The sequence below is a fragment of the Myiozetetes cayanensis genome, unplaced genomic scaffold, assembly GCF_022539395.1.
Source record: "Myiozetetes cayanensis isolate MyiCay16 unplaced genomic scaffold, myiCay2020 scf7, whole genome shotgun sequence".
In the NCBI taxonomy this organism is placed as follows: domain Eukaryota; kingdom Metazoa; phylum Chordata; class Aves; order Passeriformes; family Tyrannidae; genus Myiozetetes; species Myiozetetes cayanensis.
The window spans coordinates 32908471-32931884 of NW_026087964.1; the positions used below are offsets into that span (position 1 = coordinate 32908471).

Sequence of the window (23414 nt, forward strand, 5' to 3'; positions counted from 1 at the left end):
GAAAGCACAACCAACTACTGGGAGAGTATGCGTATCTAGGAGCTACTCAGTTTTACCTGTGCTTCACAAAAGAATCCAAAAGCAAACCTCCTAAAAATCCTAACTGTTAAATTTTAATTTCCATTAAGAGAAGACATCAGCACTATAAATCATGCAACTGAGTCACAGATCATTTAAATAAGCTGGGCTTCTTTTGAGAACAAATGAAAGGTAAAATAATACAAAATATTTGGTTCTATATGACTGCATTGTACTCTTCTAAAAATTAGGTACTAATCAGTAATTGTTGCATAGTTCTTTTCTTCACACTAAATGTTCTGCTACATTAACGGATAGTCTAGAGTTAATTAAAAAAAATACAGCCATGAGAGAAAAACCATACCCTCCCCCCCCACTTTCTCTTTTTTTAAATAGAGAGCCTATATTCACCCTACTGATTTCACTTTCTTCTGTGTATTGTTACTTTTTAGAAGACACCAGTTAAAAAAGTCAGACACATTTTGACTATAAATTGTAAGCAAGAAACCCACAGTTAATAAAATAGCTAACTTGGATAAACCTATGTTTTCAATTGTATCTGAATTTTAAGACATATATTAAAGGAATTTATGAAACTGTAATCACAGTAATGGTACTTCTATTTTATTATTGTGTTACAATCTATTTTTCAGTATTACTTAGTTTTGAAACATATTTTAACAAATTTACCTGTTCACCAAAACTTTCATTACCTACTCTCAAACACATTCATATTTTCACCTAAACAAATTCTTTGTCTTTTTTTAGTAAAGAAAGCAAGTTAAAAGAAAACTAATACTGGTCTGCATCTTTTCAAAATCATTATGATGGTTCCAATGTCATTGGTTTAATTACAAGAATGTAAAGAAGGAGACATAAAGAAAATGCTCTGCATTCTATATCTAAGAAAACGTATTTTTTGATATGGGAGGAGTAAGAACACTATGAATTAAGAACAAGTTTTATGTATGTATCCACATTATAAAATATTAATTTAAAAAGTGCAGAATTCATGCATATACAGAAACAAGATAGATAAATAGATAGATAAAATAAATACTTTACCATATCAGTTTTTACCTGGCTGAAAAATAGATAGGCTTCCATCAGTATGTCCAAATACCACTTTTCCTTTTTTCTTTGGATGCCATCTAAACAGACTGATATCTGACAAGAAACTATGTGCTTCTCTATGTACAGTTACCCCACTGTCAGGTCCTGAGATAGTCCAAATGTACAACGGTCCTCTGTGGGACACAAATGCAACTGCATCACCTGCATTCCAACACCAGCTAAGTGATGAAGGAATTCCTGAAACATACAAGTAAACCTTATAAGAACCAGGATATGAAATTCGGTGTAGTATTCCCTAACGCAGAATCAGCAATTGTCTTGAAAAACTGTAGAAATAACTGTTCTACGTGAAAATTACTAGACTGAAATTTAGACAATGGTGTGAACATCTCATGCTATAAAAGTAAATTACGCATTTCCATAGGCAGGGAGTAAAATTATCTCCCAAATTACTTTAGTACTACTTTGATGGACTGTATTTTACGGTATGTCTACTTCATTAGTACCAAAGAGAATCACACTTATGAAAGAGGATAAGCCTGATCCTGTAAACAATACTTTCATTCATTCAGAATCCCATTCACCACTATGTTTTACTGTAAGCTATTTACTACTAAGCTAGTAAAACATTGAGAACTTCAAAATGCCTATTTTTGCAAAACACAATGAAATTTAGAGATAAATATAACAGAGATGGATATTTGTGACAAAATTAGAAAGCTAGTTCTGTAATCTAAGAGAACTCTTGATAGCTTCCTTCTGGATATATGACAGTTTTAATTCAGTTGCAGGCATTTCAGTTTAAGAATTTTGATCTTAACATCTCCAATTCTCATTATTCACATAGCTTAATAATGTGTGCCTCAAGAATTAAATGATGGTAAGACAAACTCCTCAAGCTGAAAATTTAAAACTGTATTTAGACATTTTCAGATGGCAATGTCAAAGAGAAGTAATAACAACACTTCTTTCAAGTGTAGTCACTGGTTGAAGTAGATTCTTAAACAAGCAATGTATTGAAAAATAAGTATCAGCTTTTATATTAATGCATAAACTGATACAATATTTCTTTTAGAATAGATGAAAACAGTGTAGGTTTTCCTTTTGCAGGATATGCAAGATGTGCAAGGTTTTCAGAGGTATCCTAAAATGCTCAGGAGAGAACAGAGTAGCGTGTTCCAAAATGGCTTATTAGATCCTGAGATTGTGACTGGGTTGCACTCATTTTCCAAGAATGCAAATGTAAGAGCCAAGAACACCTGATGAGATTGACTCTTAGAACAGAAATACAGGTCCTGGTTTTGACTAAAGAGAATAAATCAGAACTGGGCAGAGAGAGGTTAACTGTAGACACAGATGTTTAACCCCCCAGACCTGTAACACAATCTCCAAAACAGTAGTTTCAAGTCCTGAGAAAAGATTCAGTAGCTTTAGGGTATTTAAACAAAAGCTGCTTTTCAAATTCACTGATAATTTGTACTTTAATCTGTTCAGACTACATTTTATTTGCTTTCACTTAAGTAAAGTTATGAAAACACACAAATTTAAAAATGTAATTATTTATCCTTTTATACAGATGAAAATACCTTGTTAGTTATTTTATCCTGCTCAACAAGAAATCACTAACAAAGTTAATTCTTGAATTGTTTGTCTACCTCAGAAAAAAAGAATAACCTCTTTCTTTAACACTTACAAGATGGTTCATGGCAATTCATTCACCCTATCATTATTTTCTAAAATTGACTGCAACAAATCTGTCAAGAATATTGTGTTGGGCAATTGTTAAACCTCTGGCCTAAAAACTGCTTAGAGTTTACACTGTAGCAAGTATATCTCATACCCGTGGATTACAAAGCTGTATGGATCAAACAGATCTCCTTGTCTGAAATACCTTTTGTATTGTCCAGCTTGGCCACAACTTTCTGTTCATTCACATTCCAAATAATCACTAAACTATCTGCACTGGCACTTGCAAACACGTCAGGGTTGTGGGGACACCAGGATATGGCTGTGATTGTCTTCTTATGCTCAGACATAATTGCATGGAGCTTGAATTCATTGTATTGGTGATCCAGCTAAATAAATAATAAAATGCATTTTAGAAATACTCTTTTTGTAAACTCACTTTAAGTACTATTGGGTTGGAGAATAGTTCATATAATACTATAACACATAACCTACAGATGAATTTATGGTGGATTTAAAAATTGTCAGTGCCTCGCATCTCAATCAATTAAATTCTCATATATTTGACAGAAAAGTTGTCAAATATCCAATTAGCTCAATCAGTGTTAACAGTCTATCCTCTCATCTCTTATAAACTATTAAATTTCATTAATAACTTTACTCAAACAATCCTAAAATGCTTTATATATACGCACAGTAACAACCATTTAGTAATCTCCAAATAGTTAAACAGCATAGAATATGAAAATGAGTTTGAAATCCCTCTCCTTTTTTTAATCACAATCTTTTTTTGGTACAGTTAAAAATTAAAAAAAAAAAAAAATCACATGCCCAATATGACACAGGAAATTTTTTTTATTTTAATCCTACAAGCGGTATAACTCTTGAAGGTAAAGTAAGGGCATCCTTTATTTCCTTATATATTTCTTGATCTGAAAATTCCACATCACAGCATTTTTATTTTCAGTTAGGTGTTGATGGACAGTAACCACAAACTTCAGAAGACTGCAGTGCTGAGCAGCTTAAGTTCCAAATCAAATAAAGGTGGGCAACAACTCTGGGATCCACAACTTTGAAGCAGTTTGATCCACTGTACACAAGACTATTTTTATACTACAGCTTCAAATGAAACCACAGAATTGCTTCATTTCTCTCTTAGAACCCATTCTTCTATCGCTGCACTTCATTCATCTCAAATGTCTGCTGGATTGTGAGCCTGTCTTTTAAAAATAATTCTTGACACATACAGCTTTAAGGCTATCTTGAATGGAAGACTGAGCTTTACATAGACATCTTCTCAGCAGCTACCATACTTCCAAAATAATTGTAGAAGTATTTATTGAAAGGGTTCAAAATGAGATCAACAACAATGTAAATACATAACTAGTCTAATAAACAAGGATAATCTTACCTGATAAATATAAATAGCAAGGGTAGCACAGTAGGCAAATCTGTCCCCACTAGCAGCACATATATCCTTATTCCATGGTTGACATCCAGCAGCTAGAAGTCCCACTTGTTTAACCTGTGACATTTTTGCCTTTAAAACAGAAAATCATTAGACTACAAGATGACAGAACTTTAAAGAAGAGAATAATACCTTTGTTCCCATAATATCTACCTTAAAATTATAACTAGCCTGAGATACAAATAAATGTATCCAAAATAAAGTCAAGCAGATGTTTAGAGGTTTCAGTGCTACAGAAGAAAGGGTGTTGAACACCATTCACAGGAATCCATTTGGAAGGAAAAAGGAGCGGGGGGAGGGGAAGTAACAAATTAAAACTTGAATAGTTCTTGACGTGTGCTGGCTGAAACTGTTCATCATTCCCATTTTCTTCTGCGTTCTGGTTCAATATTTGCTATATTACAGTTTGATGCCCACTCTGCTCTCCCATTCATCTCCCACTGGCAGCCAGACAAAATAAACCTCATGCTAATAGTTTTAAGTAAAAGCAACATGTGCAAAAAGGTCTTCAAACCACTTGTATAGAACAACTATGCGGTACATATTATCATCATCCTTTATGGAGAGCTTTCTAAATTTTCTTAATAGTTACTGTTTAACAAAAAAGTTGAAGTAAGCTGTGAAAAAACAAATGCAAAGCTTAAGGTAACATTACTGTATAGCAAACTGTGCCTTCAATGTCCAAAACAAATTTCATACTATCATCTTGCTCAGAGTAAGACAACTGATTTTAACATAAAAACATAAGAAATACTTTGCTGGGCCAGACCAATTATCTACCCAGCTCACATTTGATTCATGATAATATCAACATGTTACTTAGTAACAGAATGTCTCATTTAGGGCCACATTTATGCTGTGGATAGATTAATGGACTGAGGTACATTATGTAGAAAAACATTACATGGAGGATGCCTTTAGGTCAAAGAACTAAGATTGTAATCTTGAAAGACAAGTTATGTTAAATTTACCAAGTGTTAGATACATTTTCAAGCTCCACAAAGGAAAGAGAATTAAAAAGAAATGAGACTTCAAACACAATCAAGTATTTTAAGAGAGCAACTGGTGATTAAGTACAAGGGTTTATGCAAAGCATTGCTGTATAACAGTTCAGGGCAGATATGTTGCTGTAGATCACTCTTGGCCTACTTAATATTAAACGTATAGAGGAGGAAATATTTTTCTGGATGACATCAGTATTAAGACACATACAGAAAAAGTTTGTACAGGTGTGGTAATAGTGATCCATAGTGCTCAAAGTTCCTTCCCGAAGGAACCTATTGCTTAATATTGACAAAAAGCTTAAGACATAAATGTTAACAAAATTTCATTTTAGTGCATATATACAAGGGATGAAAATGAAGGTGAATGATTAATTTTATTTTTAATTTTTCTCATCTGCTTGGGGTATCTGCCTGGTAGAAAAACAGCAATGAATAGGAAGCAAATTCCATGGGATTATATCTCTCTCACTTTGGAAAGAGTGAAAGAAAAAGAAATAAATTGAAACAGACTTATTTTGTGTGCTGCTTTAGCAGAAGATCAGGATCAGGCTGAATGTTTAGGACTGATCTTCTCAAAGATATCACTGTCTCTAGTTCTAGGTCCTGACTGAGTACTAAATGCCTGAAGGAAATGAAACACTCATATCTAACCTCTGAAAATTTTAGCAAAAGAGACTGTGCAACAGCAGAACAGAAATATACAGAAAAATAAGTTACAAGATACAGCTTTGCCACGGACTAATGCTTTGGCTATTAGACTGCCTTTCTGTCTGTTAATATTACTGATTCTTCTAACTTCTCCAGCCAATAAATTAGAGATTCTAGAGAGAATATCTCCATAAATTGCATCACCTTGCAGTTCCTTTGCAATCCATCTCATGTTATAAATTATATGAATCCCACAGAAAGAAATTATCTAATTATTTAAAGAATCATCACAACAAAGTGACAAAAATAGCCTCCAAATTTCTAATTTTTCCATTTAGTGTTCTTTTACTGTTCAGTAAAATTACAAGTTCCAGAGGTCCCTTCTGTGCACTTAAAGTATCAATAACATATATAAAGAAATAATTGGATTTGGGCCATTCAGAACATGGGCTTTTTCCAGTTTCCATGAAAAAATAACTGGCACCATTATCAACCACTTCTTCTTAAATAACAGTCACCCAGTTGATTACATAAGTCTTTTACAAAAGCAAAGAATACCTGGAACCAGAACTCTTGGTTTCTGCTCTTGATTCCAGGGAAAAATGTGGTTAAAACACTAGGTGTGTCGGCAAACTGATATAGAACATTAAAAAAAGCTGTGGTTAAGTAGAAGAGAATTAGGTGTAAAATATTAGAGTATCATAGGTTTAGTTTGCAGGTTTACCACCTGTAAACCATCAATGTAAGATTGGTTAAAAGTTAATATCTATTTAGATCCTAAGAGTGCACAACTATTTATTTCATAATAATAACAGATTTGTCTCTTTGTACTCTTTTACCTTCTCATATGGGAGCTGATCTGACAAATCTGTAAGAAAATATAACCTTAACTCTTGTTTACTTTGCAGTTTGACTAGAGGGAAAATTGATTGTAAAGCTAAGATCTCTTACAGGTGCTAAAACAGAATTCAACAAATGTTTATTTCAGAGTAACAACAGATTTGTCTTATAGGATTCTGCAGTAATCAGTATCTAAAAAATCCTGTTAACAGATGAAATTTTTGAATTTTAGATGAAAAATGGTGCTCTGTACAATATCACTGAATTAAGAATTCATGCTTAACAAGTGTTCTTAAAATTTGATTTTTCAACTAGATTTTTTCCTATTAAGGTATATATAAAAAAGTTACATACATAAAATATTTTGAGCTATATTCCAGAAAGGAATTTAACTTTATTTACTAATATTTGTTGTTTAAAACTTATTATTATTTCCTACTCCTTGTAATGAGCTATATACCATTTTATAAAGGGAAGAATTTGCTTTGAAATTCAGTACAATGGTACCTAGAAGAAATGACAGTTGTGTGGTATACTAACTTACTCTCCTGTAAATATCATGCATTAAAGCAGTTTCCTGGAGATCTTTTCAGAATTATAGATTTCTGTTCATCATACTTATAGTATGGGGGAGAAAGCAGCATTCATCAGAACAGGGTAGCATAACTGAATACATAGGTATGATTTCACACATGGTGTATTTTTATACATTTTTCATACTTTGTAAAAAAGCATTTTACGTTGAAATAAGGGACGTACAAGTAATTATACTGAACTCTAAGTATACACTGAAAAAAGCCCTGTGCATGTAGAAAATGTATACCACACTGGGAAAGCTAGCAGAGGATGCCCACAGTTTCCAAGGAGATGAAATAAAGAGGGAGGACAACAAAAACCTTTCTTTTCAATTGGCAGAAGCAGGAACACTCTAAGCTCTCTCCTGTTGCTAAATATAGAAAAAAAAAGAAAAGCAACCAACCACATTAAACTTAAATGCTATATATCATAAGTATTATTTAAAAATAACAACTGAATGGACTGTACATATAGCCATAGCTTTATATTAGTACCTTAACGATAAATGCCTAATAAACCCTACCTTAGCATAGGTGTCATTTTTTGTAAACCACTTTAGCATTTCCATGTTCATTCCAATAGCTTGCCGCTCCCAAAAATCGAAAATATTGTTCTGGTCGTAGAATGAAATCACTCTACTTGACAGATGAAGGAACTAAACCTTGATGTTCACAGAATAATGCAGTTACTACAGGACGCAGGAGAAAAGACAGCATTGTGTCACACCACACACAAAACAGCAGTGTCAGTAGCCTGGCAACTGCAGCTCTTTAAAAGGCACCATTTTAATTTTAATCTAAATCCTTCTTCTCTGCTTCAGCTACTTAGTGTATTTCATCGCTTGTTGTATTTCCCACAATGTCCCTACAATGACACTTGTAGAATAATAATAGCTCTTTAAACCCATCACTTAACACTCTTCCATTATCAATACGTGTGCTTGCACGTTTTAAGTATCCATAACTTCATAACCATCAAGCACAACCAACAGCTGATGCTCACATATGCTTTGATTGTGGTCCATGTGGTGTATGACCTGTCCAAATGAGTCCACATGCAGTATGGCATGCATAAAAATGTGGATATACAGTAGCCTTATATTAATTAATATGCTTCTGTGTATACAAACCCCCAGTTCCTTAACAGCTATATACAGTGAACTGCCAGTGTCCTCTGCTTCTGTTCATTCTACTGTCGCTATCTTTCCATTGTATGTTTTCCTATGTGGAAAGCATGCTGTCACTCCTGTATGTTTGACACATAAAACTGTTATATATCATCCAGACTACTGTCTGCAGGTACCAATATTTTCATCAGCACATCAATAATAATGTAATAATCAAAAAGATCTTTAGTGATATCAAAGTGATGTCTCCCTAAAGACATTGGGTATATTTACCCATCTTTGAGGGAAAATCCACTGGGGATGAAAATGAGACCTAGGAACCACAGAGTTTCAAATTCATTACCATATCCAACGGGACCAGTTTGAAGCACAAATCATTTTAGCTTGCTAAAAGCATGAAGTTCTTCAAGGCTAACAAGAAATCTTGGCATGTCTGCAAGATACATCAGTAAACAACTTCTGCCTGACAATGCCAGCCTCAATAGCCCTGAGTCTGATGTCATAACATAATAATTCATTAATAACATATTAATAATTAAACATAATTAATTCTTCCACCAAGCACATTATAGCCCTGTTAAGAAATTGAATTCTCATTAATTTGTCCAGATCCGTGAAATAATGGAGAACTGGAAATACTCCAGTATATATGCAGCTTAAAAGCCAATAGAAAACTTACACCATGAAATCTTTGACGATAAAAATTTCTTCCTACTTTGGAGCGCTGCAAAATCCTAATAAATTTTCAGTTCTTGATGTAAGCTACCAAACTGTAGTTAGTAGTGTAGGTCTGTACATAGTCTGACTGAGATGATACACACTACTTCAAGAAACTGCTTCTGGGAAAAAGATGAGCTAAGTCTGACTATATTAATAATGACAGTCACATAGTAGAACAATGTAGAATAATTATACAGGTTTACATATGTACTGCTCGACACAGAAGTGCAGCCTGTCATACTTTCCAGCAGAATTCAACCAAGGTAGTTTACTACTTGTTAAAGCAACAGGTTGGTTGATAGTTTACCACTAAGCAGTATAGACAGTTTGTATGCTTCTCTGCAAAAACTGTGAAAATTTTTTCTACTTTTGTATACAATCATGGTACGCAGGACATCTGCAGCTCCCAGAGAATCAGAAGATTAACCAGAGGTAGGAAGAGGGTGCCTTGGACAAGGTTTGAACTTCAAGATTCTTCAAAAACACCAGAAGCCTCGGCTAGACTCTTGCAACCAGAATTTGCAGATGACATTTCCTAGCCTATGGTAACCCAGTAAGCATTTAAAATGTGTGCATTCATTTATCCAGACAATGACTGGGAAAAGAACACTTTGGTTTAAAAGATCACTTCAAATGAACAAGTGTTCTACTAATGTTCACATTTTAAACCTCCACAGTAAACTCTGACCCAAATCACTACCAGAATTTCTTTAACCACAGGATCTCTGGCTTTACAAGGGAAGTAGTTGTGGACCTTTCTCTGAAGTTGGAAACTTGAAATCACAGCCCGAGATTGTATTTTACAGAAACAAACACTTGAAATAAAACCCTAATACATTAATCCAAGATAGATATCCTGCTTAGAAAATCTAAGGTAAACATCATTAAAAAACCAATAACTTGGTTATGCCTTACGGAAGAGTAGTTTTGACTGTCTTGACTACACTACTTGCACATTTAACTAGAATATCCTTTATTGTGCAACTTTAACAAGATAATCTAAAGAGCAATACTGGGGTTTGAAACAAAGCGTGCAGAAATGCTGACAGTTCTAATAATACATCATCACCAATGCTAAACTACACACCTAATCAATTCAAACCACATCTAGCATCATCTATAGAGTATTGGTTAATCACATGCTACCAGAAATCTAGTTTGCAGATACTGTGAGTAATACAAAGAGATATGTACAAGCATGTCTGATCTCAGTATGAAGCATCTAAGAGTCTCCATAAGATTTTGTTCTCATCATCCAATCTGGAACTACTAAAATCATCAGAAGATTGCTTTTCTGTATGCAAATTGCCACGGCAGTTCTGATTTCAGAAGAAGTTACCTCTTGACACGTCTCACAACTGAATCCCTGATGATAGCTATTAAAAGGTAACTCCACATCGGAAACATTCGTATCATGAGTGACATGTAAAAAGAGAACAGTGAAACAGTATTAAATCTACCAGTTTTTTATACTTACAAGCATATAATTGGCACTATCAAGTAATACACAATCATACAATGAAAGCAACTGCTTATGTTTCAGTAGCATATCCTTCATTCCAATTCATTATCTGACAATATAGTATGAAAACAAGAAAAAGAAATCACAGAAATAATGATTGCATAAAGGAGCTTAACACAGTGAAATATATGAGACTTATATTCACTTCCTAACATTAATCTATGAAAGCAGCTACAGACTAACCTTGCCTAAGGTATGCAGTTAATAAACATTAAAAAAAACCCCTAAGATATCCTGCAAATGTTGCTATAGTAACAACTCCTCCTCCTCCGAAACATGTTAATAAAAATGTACAGCTACCCAATGTACAACTTGGAAATGACCCTAGACACATTTAACATCACCCAAATATTTTCATTTTACTGAATTACTGCTTATAACTATTTCAGTTTACTCCATGCATGCTACATTAATTCCTCTAATACAATAAAATTATATGTTTGATTTCCATCTCATAACATATTAAAGAGTTACTCATTAAATTACGCAACCTAAAAAATGCAAGCAGGTGGCCATCAAAGTTCCAGCACCTTTTACCCAGCTAGTAACACTAATTTTCAAAAATCTCATTTTGGATGTGTTTTACCCATGATTCAAGACCTCATCAAAACAATTAAGTACAACTATGGAAATGTTATTTTTTGATACTATTAATATAATAAACAGCAACTTAAAGAAGAAAAATTTAAAAGCAGTAAAAGAGAAAATTTTAATTTAAATCTTACTCGTTGTTGTCCTTCATACCAATCATCTTCATCAAACCAGTGTGAAATATAAGTCATCCAAGCCATGACAGAAGGTACAGTTGAAATAAAAAAATACAGAACCTGAACACATATAAGTCCAATGTGTCCTGTGCTAAAATTTACTCAACACTACAACAAGCTACAAAGATCAAACTTGAACTCTGATATGACTTTACATTAATAAGCTTTAAATTCATAAATCTGAAATACTTTTAGCAGCAATTTAAATGCTTTATGTCTTGAATTTTCTACTGGAAAACAGAAATCAATACTAAAACAATAAATAGAGTATATATTCGAGTATTTTAAATTAAAGCAGACTACTGCTTCAAGCTCGATTTTGCTGTGCTTCTGAGCTCTGAAAATGAGGTGCTGTTTGAGTCATTCTTATCTGTCTCCTAAAAATTACTTTCTGTTTTTTTCTAATAAAATATCTGTATGAAATGTTCAGTGCATAAAAGCTTGTATTGAAATGTAAAATATCTTCAGAATCATGGGGAGTGATTTGTTTTGGTTATGGAAGGAGTGGTTTCAATTGGCACAGTAGGAGGGGCCAAAATTATCACAAATGACAAACATCGGTTTAACATTTTTTAAAACAGGGATTAAAAAAAAGGAAAAAAAGATCTGCAGCTCCATTGTTCACAGCCAGTAGAGCCTGAAATGCTCTGCTACAGCCACCAGCACTGGCTGGGAAATGTAAAAAGCCCAATTTACCTAATTCATTGAAACGGGTCTGTTTCTTTTTTTCTCTCTCAGAAGAGTTTCACATATCTGATGGCATTTATTCCTTCCGCAGGTAGTATCCTTTCCTGGTATACTCCCAAATTTCATATTAAATTTCACGGTGCATTATAGCAATGAAAACAAAAGGTAAAAAGAGGAATAAAAGCTGTACTGCTCACACCACATTTCGGTACTGCAGCAGCACATTTCATCAGCTGTGCTGTTTAGGAGACATTTTCATACAAATCTTTCTGAATGCATGGTTACAGCAACTATGAGATCCTCAGCAGAGATTATGAAGACCTAAAAAACCCAGTTTCTTAAGCAACCCAGAATCCAGATAACCTCTGCCTTTCTGTATCGGACTAACAAGCTGATCCCCAAGATCTGTAATATAACAAATGCAAAAAACTGCAAAGTCAATTGTTTAGTCAAGAAATAAACAAAGCAAAGTAGAAAAAGAACAGCTGAAAGTACCAACTATTAACCTGATGTTAGTGGTGAACATTACTTACCATTTCCACAGAGCAACTCAGTGTCATCACCTTTCCTACTCCAGCACATGTAGTTTCCATTAAGGGTATTGTATAAGCAAGCTACCTTTCCACATACACAGCACGGGGAATACAGAAAAGCAGCAATACTATTGGTGTCCAACCTCTTTCTCAGAAATTATGACATCCCAGGGAAAAAACACAAAAACAAAAATACAAACCACACACACAAAACAATAAATATTTAAATCAAGACACTCACTATATTTATGGGAAGTAGCATTTCAAGATTAGCAGATTTTTTTGGTGCCTATACAGTCCTCCAGATAAATGGATACAGACACAAGAACATAAGAGGGAACTTCTCACTGTACTGCTGAAATTTTTCTAATAACTTGCCCTTTGAGATTTTGGCTCAAACAAACTACGTGAAGTGCACATAATTGCATGGTCTGATAAACTGTATGAGAAACATAGGATTAATTCAGTAAACTCTAATCACACTACTGAAAAAATCCCCAACCATATCCAAGTTCTATGACTAAATGATAAAAATATGACTGATGTGCCACTCCTATGTATAAAAATTTTACAAATTGCTAGACAAAACATATCCACATTATTTCAGCTTGCTATACACCAAAAGCATGGTTTCAAATAAATTAATACTAGCACATTTAGGAAAGTCTTTGCTTTCAGGCTGATCTGTCTTTTCATAAGGGCACATAGCATCATTAAGAATCTTGATCAAAGAATTTCAAGCAGTTCAACAGTAAGAAACTTGTTTCTCTTTTATGCCTAGAGCTGTTCCACCATCTATACGAACTGAGTTTTCTAGTGTCTATACCAACCTGTCAGAACAATGAGTCTCTCAAGACAGATAAACACTGTGATTCACATTTAGTTTCAGGATCATCAGAGAAGCATGGGCTAAATAAACATAGATACTGTATTATTCTTTCAGTAAACTGGTAATACCTTCATCTCAAAGGTAGAGATGCAATTAAAATCTTCTCAAGATAGTGTGTGGAAAATTAAACTGCTTAGAATCATAGAATCATAGAATTAACTGGGTTGGAAGAGAACCTCTGAGGTCATCAAGTCCAACCCTTGACCCAACCCCACTGTGATTTCAAGTCCAATCCTTGATCCAACCCCACTGTGATTAAAAACATCTGTTACAATTACCTGTCAATAAATTAAAAAGTTTTGTGTTAAACTATACATGAAAAATAAAGACATGAAAGATTAGTAACTGCAAATGCATCATGGGTTCATTATACTTTTTTACCTATTCCACCACTGATTTCCCAGTGCTGGAAAAACTATAACACTATAGTGTGCTGGTTTGGGCTGGGATAGATATAATTTTCTTCACAGTGGCTGGTATGGGGCTGTGTCTCAGATTTGTACGGAACACAGGGTTGATAATATAGAGATTATAATTAATACAGATTACACAGAGCTGAAAAGAAGCCTTTTCTGCTTTTAATACTGCCATGCCAGCAGAGGAACAGGAAGTGCATGGGAAGCTGTGAGGAGATGCAGCAGGGACAGCTGACCACAAATGACCAAGGGGACATTCCAGACCATATGACATCGTGCTTAGGATATAACGTGATGGGGAAAAAGGAGGAAGGGGGATACATTCAGAGTGATGATTGTCTTCCCAAGTAACCAATATGCGTGATGGGGTCCTGCTCTCTTGGAGATCCTGAACACCTGCCTGCCCATAGGAAGTAGTGAAAGAATTCCTTGTTTTGCTTATTTATGTGCCCAGCTTTTGCTTTCCCTATTAAACTGTCTTTACCCATGAGCCTTCCATCCTTTTACCCTTCCGAATCCCACTGTTGGGGGAGTGACCAAGAGGCTGCATGGTGCTTGGTTGCTGGCTGGAGTTAAACCATAACATACAGGTATAATGAAAGCTATGTGTAGGATGAATAACACTTTGTGTACTAAATATTACAATAAAAATATGAAAAATTTTAAAGTATTCTATCTCTTAAATTGTTGTAATTAGGTTTAATATTATTACATGTTTTATAAGTAACTGAGTATGCATTTAACCTAAAGTCTAGTTGGTATCTGTAGTTAAGTGTTCTTTGTTCTCAGTTTAAGTACAACAAAATGTACTATGATAGATCAGACCAAAAGAGACATCTTCAAGGTGTCTTACAATACAGCCTTACAGTAGATTGCCCAATAAATTTATTTACAATATTCCAGAAAGAATGAAAGAAGATTTAAAAAAACCATATTCATTTGAGGTAGAAACAATTGTTTCATTTTTGAACTGACAAAAGAAAATGATATGACGTTACATCAGGGGATATTCAGATTAGACATTAGAAAAAGGTTCTTCACTGAGAGGATGGGCAGTCACTGGGACAGGTTCCCTCTGGAAGCTGTCATGTCACCAAACCTTTCAGAGTTCACTGAGCATCTGAATGATGCCTCCTAGTCATAGCGTTTAGCAAGGAACAGGGAGTTGGACTCAATGATCCTTAAGGACCCCTTCAAATATGAGATATATTCCATAGTTCTATGATCAAGCCTGTGCTGCAGACATTTCTAAATTCTTCCCTTTGGAACTAGGTACACCCCTTTTAGCTCATTTCAGATTGACTAGGCATAAATACAAAAATCCCAAAGTAGCCAGAAGGAAAAAAATGGAAGTGATGATGTAAACTGTGCTGCTTTAGGATATGAACATCACACAATGTGTGGGTAAAGTTCAGTGTTACAATGGTCAAGAATTTAAAAAAAAATTAAACCTCACCAGTCACCCAACACCCTCTCCCCCCAAAAAATCATTAAAAAAACCACAAACCAATGGTTATCTTCTATTTACATTTCATACAGAAGCTGATCTTCTGGACACTCCAGTGCAGACATCTGTTCATTATGACAGTAAGCTACTATCCTGCTTTCCACAAAGACATGACCTTAAGAATCTGAAAGGATATGCTGGAGACTATAGTGGCCTCAACCTCTACACACTAAAAAAACCTGTACCTATATAAAACATACACATATAGTCTACCTAGAAAGCAAAGGATAAAAGATTATATCTGAAAATAATGTCCTATATGGCACTGCAATGAACAAACTAATGTTATTGTCCCATGTTATCTGAAGACAGCAATGCATTTCAGTTGTGAAGAAAGGTCTTCATGAATGGCAGAAAGATACAGAACCTCTATTTTGATATTTCACTTTTATCACCAAATTTGCTACTAATTAATAATCCATAGTTGTTATACTGTGACAAATCAACCATGCACTTCTTTTTTCCCAAATACATCTCTAACCCACTGCTTCTGTTTCTGCTTAATTATTATATAGCAGAAATATTTAGACATTTGTTTGTGTAACATCTTCTAAAATATCAGGGTTTTTAAATATATTTTTGCCATAAGTCAGTAGCATTATATATGTTTCAAAATTAAGAATGATTTTCAATTAACTATATCTATAGCTCAGAAATTTTTATTTTTGCTGTACCCAATTCTATGACAAAATTCTCTGCCAATCCAGAGATATGTCCCATCGCAGCTCTAAAAATTATCTACCTTAACTACTGATTTCCTAAAGATTAACATGCTATGATTTTGCATTTTGAAGACACAAAATTCATTATAGGAATTTCTTCATAACATGAACGCACAACAAATAACCCAAGAACAAAATACTTAAAAAATTCCTTAAATTATAAAAGTATAAAAATTCATTACTTTAATAATTTGTATGCCATTATGTAAATTCATTATATCAATATCTATAGCAAAGAAGTCAGCTAAAGCACTTTAAAAAACTGTACACTGAGAATATGAGGCATGTAATGATGCTAAATATCCTAAAATAAATCCTAAAATACAATGTTTTGAATAAAGCTGTGCAACAACCAATCATACAACAGTGACACTGCAAACCTATGCCTCAGTGATCCTATGTCATACAAGGTCAGTTAAGAATTAGATTTCCCCAGACCTCCCCTACTCCTACTAAGCTACTAATGGCCCAAACATAATCAGGGCTCTAAATAGTTGTCCTTTTTTATTTTTTCCCCTCACTTGCTCGTTCCCAACAAGCTGTGTGGATTTATCGGGACAACATGACACAAAGAACAGTCAGGCCACCTCACAGTGACTAAAATAAGCTGTTTGTAACAGACATGCAACATCATCATCATCACCAGACTTACACTGGGCTGAGACTTTAGAACAATCTTCTCAAAAGCTACTTTTAAGATTGAGCTTTATCAGTTTATGGAGGAGATTAAGCTCTAGCTGCCAACAATAGCAGTGGATTGGACTTGGTCATGTATCTTCTTAAGAACGTTCCATAACTGGATCTTAAAAATAAATTCAATGAAGCTCTATAGTCTTTTTATAAGAAAATAAATTACCATCTCTTCAGAAAAAAATATGAGTATGTTTATATACATAGTACCACTTTTACTATGGCTTAGTAGATGACTCCATTCAAATTCTGTGAAGAATACATGCAACATTTAAGAAATGGGAAAGTTAGATGTCTCAAATTTTCTTCTTGGTCAAAAAAGACAAAAAGAGCCCATAGAATATTTACAGAGAAAAAAAATAATCTTATTCATAAAACTACATGTATACCAAAATACTTGTCTCAGTTTCATAGTTGTTACTTGTATAAAATTTGAACATATTCAAAGCTGAAGTGCCTCAGTGTTTAACCTGGCAGGTAGCTAAATCCAACAGCCACTTGCTGATTGTTTGGTCTCTCAGTGAACAGTTAATATACCAAGAAACATGTTGCATGTATTTTCTGTATCATGTTCAGAGGATTTATCTATATTATTCCATTCTAAGGTATTCTTCAGATACATATTAGATTACAGTAAATTTAGATTACAAGAGTGCAAATCCTTGTCTGGAATGATAATGAACACATTTTAAAGTAAATATTTTTATAATAATATCAACTTTTTATACTATGGTTTGCTGATGTGGATGTTAAATATAAATTAAATAATAAATACTATTAAGTACATTTCTATGGCAGATACAAGAAATACCATAAAACTTCCTCACATAACAAGAACTTTCCTAAGCAGAAAAAAATGTCAGTATCTGAAGCACAAATGAGACCACAGACAAAATAAACTGAAAGTAGAAAAAAAATGTAATAAAAAAAAAAAGGAAAGAAGTAATTCTTTCTAGCCGTGAAACTCAAGGAAATATCTAAAATCACCTGTATTTATTAATGGATTTCATAAGATAAAAGAGGTTGAACAGTCAAAGTGGGGATGACACTCACCTGTATATCATCTTACATTAATTATCCTAATTTTGATAAGTAGCTAAAGCTGGATGTGGGCAAGAGAGACTTGATTTCATTAGAAAAACAGATCAACTATTGAAAAGTTGTATGCAAGATAATATTGTAAACCACAAGATTTTCTGCCTAGGAATTTTTACAGAGCAGTCAATTTAACAGTTTTGTTCAGACACTTCAGGGGCCACTTGTGCTACAATAACCATAAAGGCAGAAAGAACCCAAGCAGAAAAAGCAAACACCACAACCATCTCCAAAATAAGAAACTCTTTATCTGCAACAAGATTGCATTCCATTCTCTGGAAAGGTGAATAGGATACAACTATGTGCAAGTTCAGAGCTACCAGTTCAGTACAAAAAACATGCTGTAGGTTAGCAACAAATGGTTACAGAGCTTTCACAACGCTAACCTCACACTTGACAGTGGAATTTTTAATCTTTCTTTCCTGGAATCTTAATCTATGTATGAAATTGAAATCTGGAATCTGACATGTCTGCATTAATTCCATCATTATCAGTCCTCCATCACAGGTATTTTCAGACAATAACTAACAACTTGAAAAGGAAGTTAAGAGAATCAAAATAGTGGCATTAAATAGTTCTCTTAGACCTCTATTTGCCTATGTGGGGCAAAAATTTAAATATAATCAACCCTGGCATAAAACTTCCAAATGATTCTTTAGCCAGTCTGAAAAAGAGAATACAAAAGGTCAAAACCAAAGAGATTAGGGTTCAAACTATCATACTAGGCCATTTATGTCTCATTAAGAAAGAGGCTACAGAGCATATTATCTAATGGTACAAGTAAATGTCAACAGTTACACCTAAGACTGAAACAAAACAGATCTTAAAACATATAAACCAAAGGGATGGAATAAACTCTACACCTTCTGTCTCCAAATGATGCAAATAGAGATGGTTGGTTTCAAGAGACCATGAAATTGAAGCACAAACTACACAACTGTAGCACATATCAAGCAGATTGGAATCAGTCTAAAGGAGAGAAAGAGGAAAAAAACCATACAAAATCAGTCAAGCACAGGATGTAATAAACTAGGGGAAAAGTATGAACCACCAATGGGATGTGGAAAGAAGAAGAGATACACAATGTGTTAGGAAAGCTACTTTCAATACAGAAGGAAGCTTTAACACTGTTGTACCAGGCATTCTTGCACTACACCTGGTTGGCGTATTTAAGAGACATGAATTTAAACATTTATATACAGGGTTTTAAAAAATGATGATACGAGGAGGTAATTACTAGAGATATAGAAGGGTTATTTAAATCAATTTATATTATACACACTAAACAGTGAGGTTCAAATTGGTCACATAGGCTGGAAGGCAGGTAAAGGTTCCTGAACCTGAAGCAAATTTATAGTCACTAGAAGCATTAAGAAAAAAACTTCATTAAATAGGGGAAAGACAGCATGAATGTAACCAACATAAGACCTATAAGACACAGTTTGAGAAAAAAAAAGATGACATCAATCCTTTTCCACTGCAACAACTGCTTCTGAGAGCCTCTCCCATCATTAAATAGGAAATCAGGCACTGGACAATAAATTAAAAGACTCATCACTGATGAAGATCTTAGAAATCACTACTTATCAACTTGTCTGCTTATGCAGAAAACTGAAACAAATAACCCAAGTGAAAAAATGTAATGAGGAGACTTAGCAGACACAAAGTGCAGTCAAGGTTATCACTATAAATGAAAACACCAACCAAGAAAAAACTGGATGAGGCAAGTTCCTATACTTTAGGCTGTCTTGAAAGCTAGTACAGATATTGCTAACAAATAGACAAAAGTCAGCAAACTTGTACAGGCCTACACTGATAGCCAAATAAATCCCCCACATAGCAGCAAAATCAAATTCTCCAGCCTGTTCTAGAACAGGATAGGGAATAAATGGCCCCAATGGATTCAGCTGAGGTGTGTCTATAGGATGCAAATGGGGAAAAGAATATTATGCAAAGGTTTTGTCTTTCTCCAGTGCTAAGCTGCTACCATAAAGGCTAGTCTAAGTAACACAATGTAACTGAATTGCTTATACCCTACAGATGAATTCACAATTCTTGTAGTCAGTTGCTGTAACTCAAATGTTATACTGATATTCTTGTCTTGTGCTGCATATCTTTTACTTTATAGAACAAATTACGTGAGTTACTCAATAGCATCACCAGGACTTGCTGAAGTGACTCTGTCTACATCAACTCTGACTCACAGACTGCAGGAAGAGGAAATATTGCTTTCCTTACTTATCTTCTCCTATTACCACTGTTAGAAATAAAATACTGGCGCACTGAATTCAATGGACCATTAGTCAAACTTACCAAGGATTTTCCTATTTTATTCTTGCTATGTGGAAATTTTCCTCATAGCAGATGACCGAATGGCAAATTTATCACTGTGTTATGGGTCCTTTAAATAGCCAGAGCTACTCAATGACTCCAAAATTTGGTGTAATAGAATGTACAAAACATTGAAACATTAAGACCTGGAAGAAGACTGTAGATACCTTATCAGGCATCACATGAACAAATTACCAAAAAATCAGTAAGTAAAACAATGGTCTCATGATATTTGAAAATTTTTGCATTATTGGTATTATTCCATGCATACTCCATATTACTTCTGCAAGTTCTTTAGATCACCATGTCTCCATACGGGTTGCAACTATTTGCTAAAGATGAATACAGTCTTAACTGAAGCTTTTGATCAGTTCTGATATGCAAAATATAAATAATGGTAACACAAAGTTAATTAGACTAATTTATGCAAGGCACTTATTCTCTAATAGAGACCTTAAAACATATCACTTAGCTATACAGTTGAGCCTATAATTAGGAAAGAAAGTGTCAAAACCTCATTGCATTTTCCCTGGTTTGGGACTACAAAGAGTTAGGAACTGCAAAGGTTAGCATCCTGAACTTCATTTTAAACAACGGGAAATATGCCTTCCCATGAATAACTTATGCAAAATAACTCTGTGTTATGTTTGAAGAACATTTGATTGTTTACCATATGCATTTATTATCACAATTCTTCCCCTGAAATGCTCTAATGAATGGTAGATAGCTGCATATTGTCATGGCAACATTTTTTAATGAGGCATAAAATTAGAGGCTGTACACTCCTAAAAAAACTTTTAAAATTAGTTAGAAAGAGACATAATGGACTTCCTAGCCCATAAAGTTTTCGAAATACAAAGTGCATGGCTATCAGAGAGATACTCTTAAAACAAGTTTTGGGGCTCAAGAAGGACATTTCTAAGTATTTATGTTCTATATCATGCAGTAGTTAAGCCCATTATTAAGGACGCTATGGTCTTTATTGATTCTAAAATCCAGGATTATGATCTTTTCTACAGCATTCCAAGTAATTAAAGATCTCACTCAGACTTTGATTTCATACCTGTCTTCTTTAAGCCTTCCAAAACAGTTTCTCAAATTGTTGTGTGACCACTATCTGTGTAAAGCAACATCTCTTAAGATATCAGAGGAATTTATTCAACAGAAAAAAAAATTATTTCTTCATTTGCAGAGTCTGCTCTCTTATATTCGCTTTTATAAGCCTTGTATGCTTAGCCTGTAGTTTGTTTTTATATTTGAATGCTTTTCTTTAATTCTCTAAGGTTGATTTTTCCTTCCCCCTCCCACACTTGTCCCAGCTAGGAAAAGCATTTAGAATACCAGCAAGCCCAAAGCTCTCCCTCCCTACGGAGGGCGTTTGCAACACGCCTTGCTTCCTTTAAAGATTGCTGCCTCCGCCTTTACTCGATTTTAAGTTCGCCTTTCCGCACAAGCACGTCTGTACAGATACACATACAGCAGGAAAGTCCCCAAACCGGTGCAAAATCCCGACAGCCCCGCTCCTGGATGCTTAGGTCACCGCCCGAAGCCCCAGATGCTCCGCGGGGCCGTTCCGTCCCCGGAGCGCGGGCGGGCGCTCCCGGCCCTGCCGCATCCCTCGGGGCTCGGAGCGCCGCACCCCTCCCTCCCGGTCCGGTCCGGTCCGACCCGGCTGCCAAGCCCCTGCCACTCCCCAGGCGGCCGCCAGCCCTCACCTGCCCGCCCGCAGAGCCCACGGCGCGTCTGCCGCCGCCGCCGCGCCGGTGACTCCAGCCCGGTCTCCCGGGCAACCCGCGGGCCCGCCCCCGCCGCGCCATTGGAGCCCCGGGCCGGGGCGCGTTACCGGGCAACGCGGCGGCGGCGCCGGGCCCCGAGCGCCGGCCGAGGCCAAGGGGAGACACCGCGGGGGCGAACCCCGGCCCCGGCTCGCTCGTGCTAAGGAGGGTCAGGCGTCGGGACAAGGCTGCCCAGGGGGGTGGTGCGGTCACCACCATCCCTGGAGGTGCTCGGGAGTGGTTGAGATCTGGCGCTGGGTGATAGGGGTTGGTGGATCAGGGGTTACAGTGGCAGCGCTGGGTTCACGTCTGGACTGGGTGATCTGGAAGGTCTCTTCCAGCCTTGATGATTATGATTGTTTCATGCGGGTTCCGAGCGGGGCGGCAGCTGGGGAGGCGATGTGTCAGAGCCAGCGAGCCGCCCTCCCGTTACCGTGGGAGCACCAGAAAACAGCGTCAGATGGAAAGAGCGAAATTTACGTGCCCCGAGGATCTACAGGGGATGCTGGCCCAGATGTTAAGCTCAGCACTGTAAGGTGACATGAATTTTGAGCTGTTTAGCTATAGCTTCTCCTCTTTTGCAGAGAGCGTGGCTCCAATGTTGGGGGGCTGAAAGGAACTGCAGTCTGTGGTGCTACACACTGACTCAACCTGTCAAATAGAAGTCACAAAACGCATTCCACTGGATCCCACTCTACCTGGAGTCATTAGGGACATATGTGGGTTTTTAATCCATGGACATTTATTGGACCACATCTGCTTGTTTTTGGCTTCGACTTTTTCCCTCTTCTAATTGTTTGTGTAGCTGGTTGGTGGCTTGCAGTGTGGATCTTACTTGTTTACAGAACAAGTATTTTTCCTTGAATTAATCTTCAGATGGAATAATTTCCTGGTTCAACTCTCTATATCATTATTACTGTGTTTGTGTCAATGCAATGCAAACAGTGAGGAAGTAGGCCATGGACTGTGAAAGTGTGTCTCCAAAGATAGTTCTTGATTTCTTCCATTAAAACTAACACAGTGCACTGTAGTTGATATCTAGGCATGTTCAAATAAGAAAAAATATCTTCTTACTCTATTTTCTGGACAAAAAGAATCTATTACTTGAGGAAATCCATTGTACAATGTAATTCTTGACTTTACCAATAGATATTTCTTTAGCAGGAGGAACTGGTAGAGATGGATAAGGTATCACTTTGTATATGATTTACTGGGCAGAAAATTTACAGCTTTAACCCTCATCACCTGCCAGCAAAAACTGTTCCTGGATTTGCTTCTTTCCTCAGAAGCCTAAGCTATGTTTTAACCTATATGATCTTG

General features: G+C 35.7%; 1 protein-coding gene across 8 annotated transcripts in view; it reads right to left on the reverse strand.

The window, feature by feature from the left end:
- Positions 1 to 22083, reverse strand: part of WDR17 (WD repeat domain 17) — a 60123-nt gene extending 38040 nt beyond the window's left edge. For 3 of the 8 annotated variants that reach the window (XR_007631790.1, XR_007631789.1, XM_050338176.1), the window contains exons 1-4: positions 11408 to 11628; positions 4190 to 4318; positions 2984 to 3167; positions 1099 to 1329 (exon numbers count right to left, since the gene is read on the reverse strand). Coding sequence is in view for 6 of the 8 variants with exons in the window: in XM_050338176.1 (XP_050194133.1) it covers positions 1099 to 1329; positions 2984 to 3167; positions 4190 to 4318; positions 11408 to 11473 (610 nt within the window). In the remaining 2 variants the exon portion in view is untranslated. Of the gene's footprint in view, positions 1 to 1098; positions 1330 to 2983; positions 3168 to 4189; positions 4319 to 7837; positions 8447 to 10637; positions 10642 to 11407; positions 11629 to 22034 lie in introns of those variants that run through there. The other 5 variants (XM_050338172.1, XM_050338170.1, XM_050338173.1 and 2 more) reach the window with 4 other exon arrangements.
- Positions 22084 to 23414: the final 1331 nt, after the last annotated feature.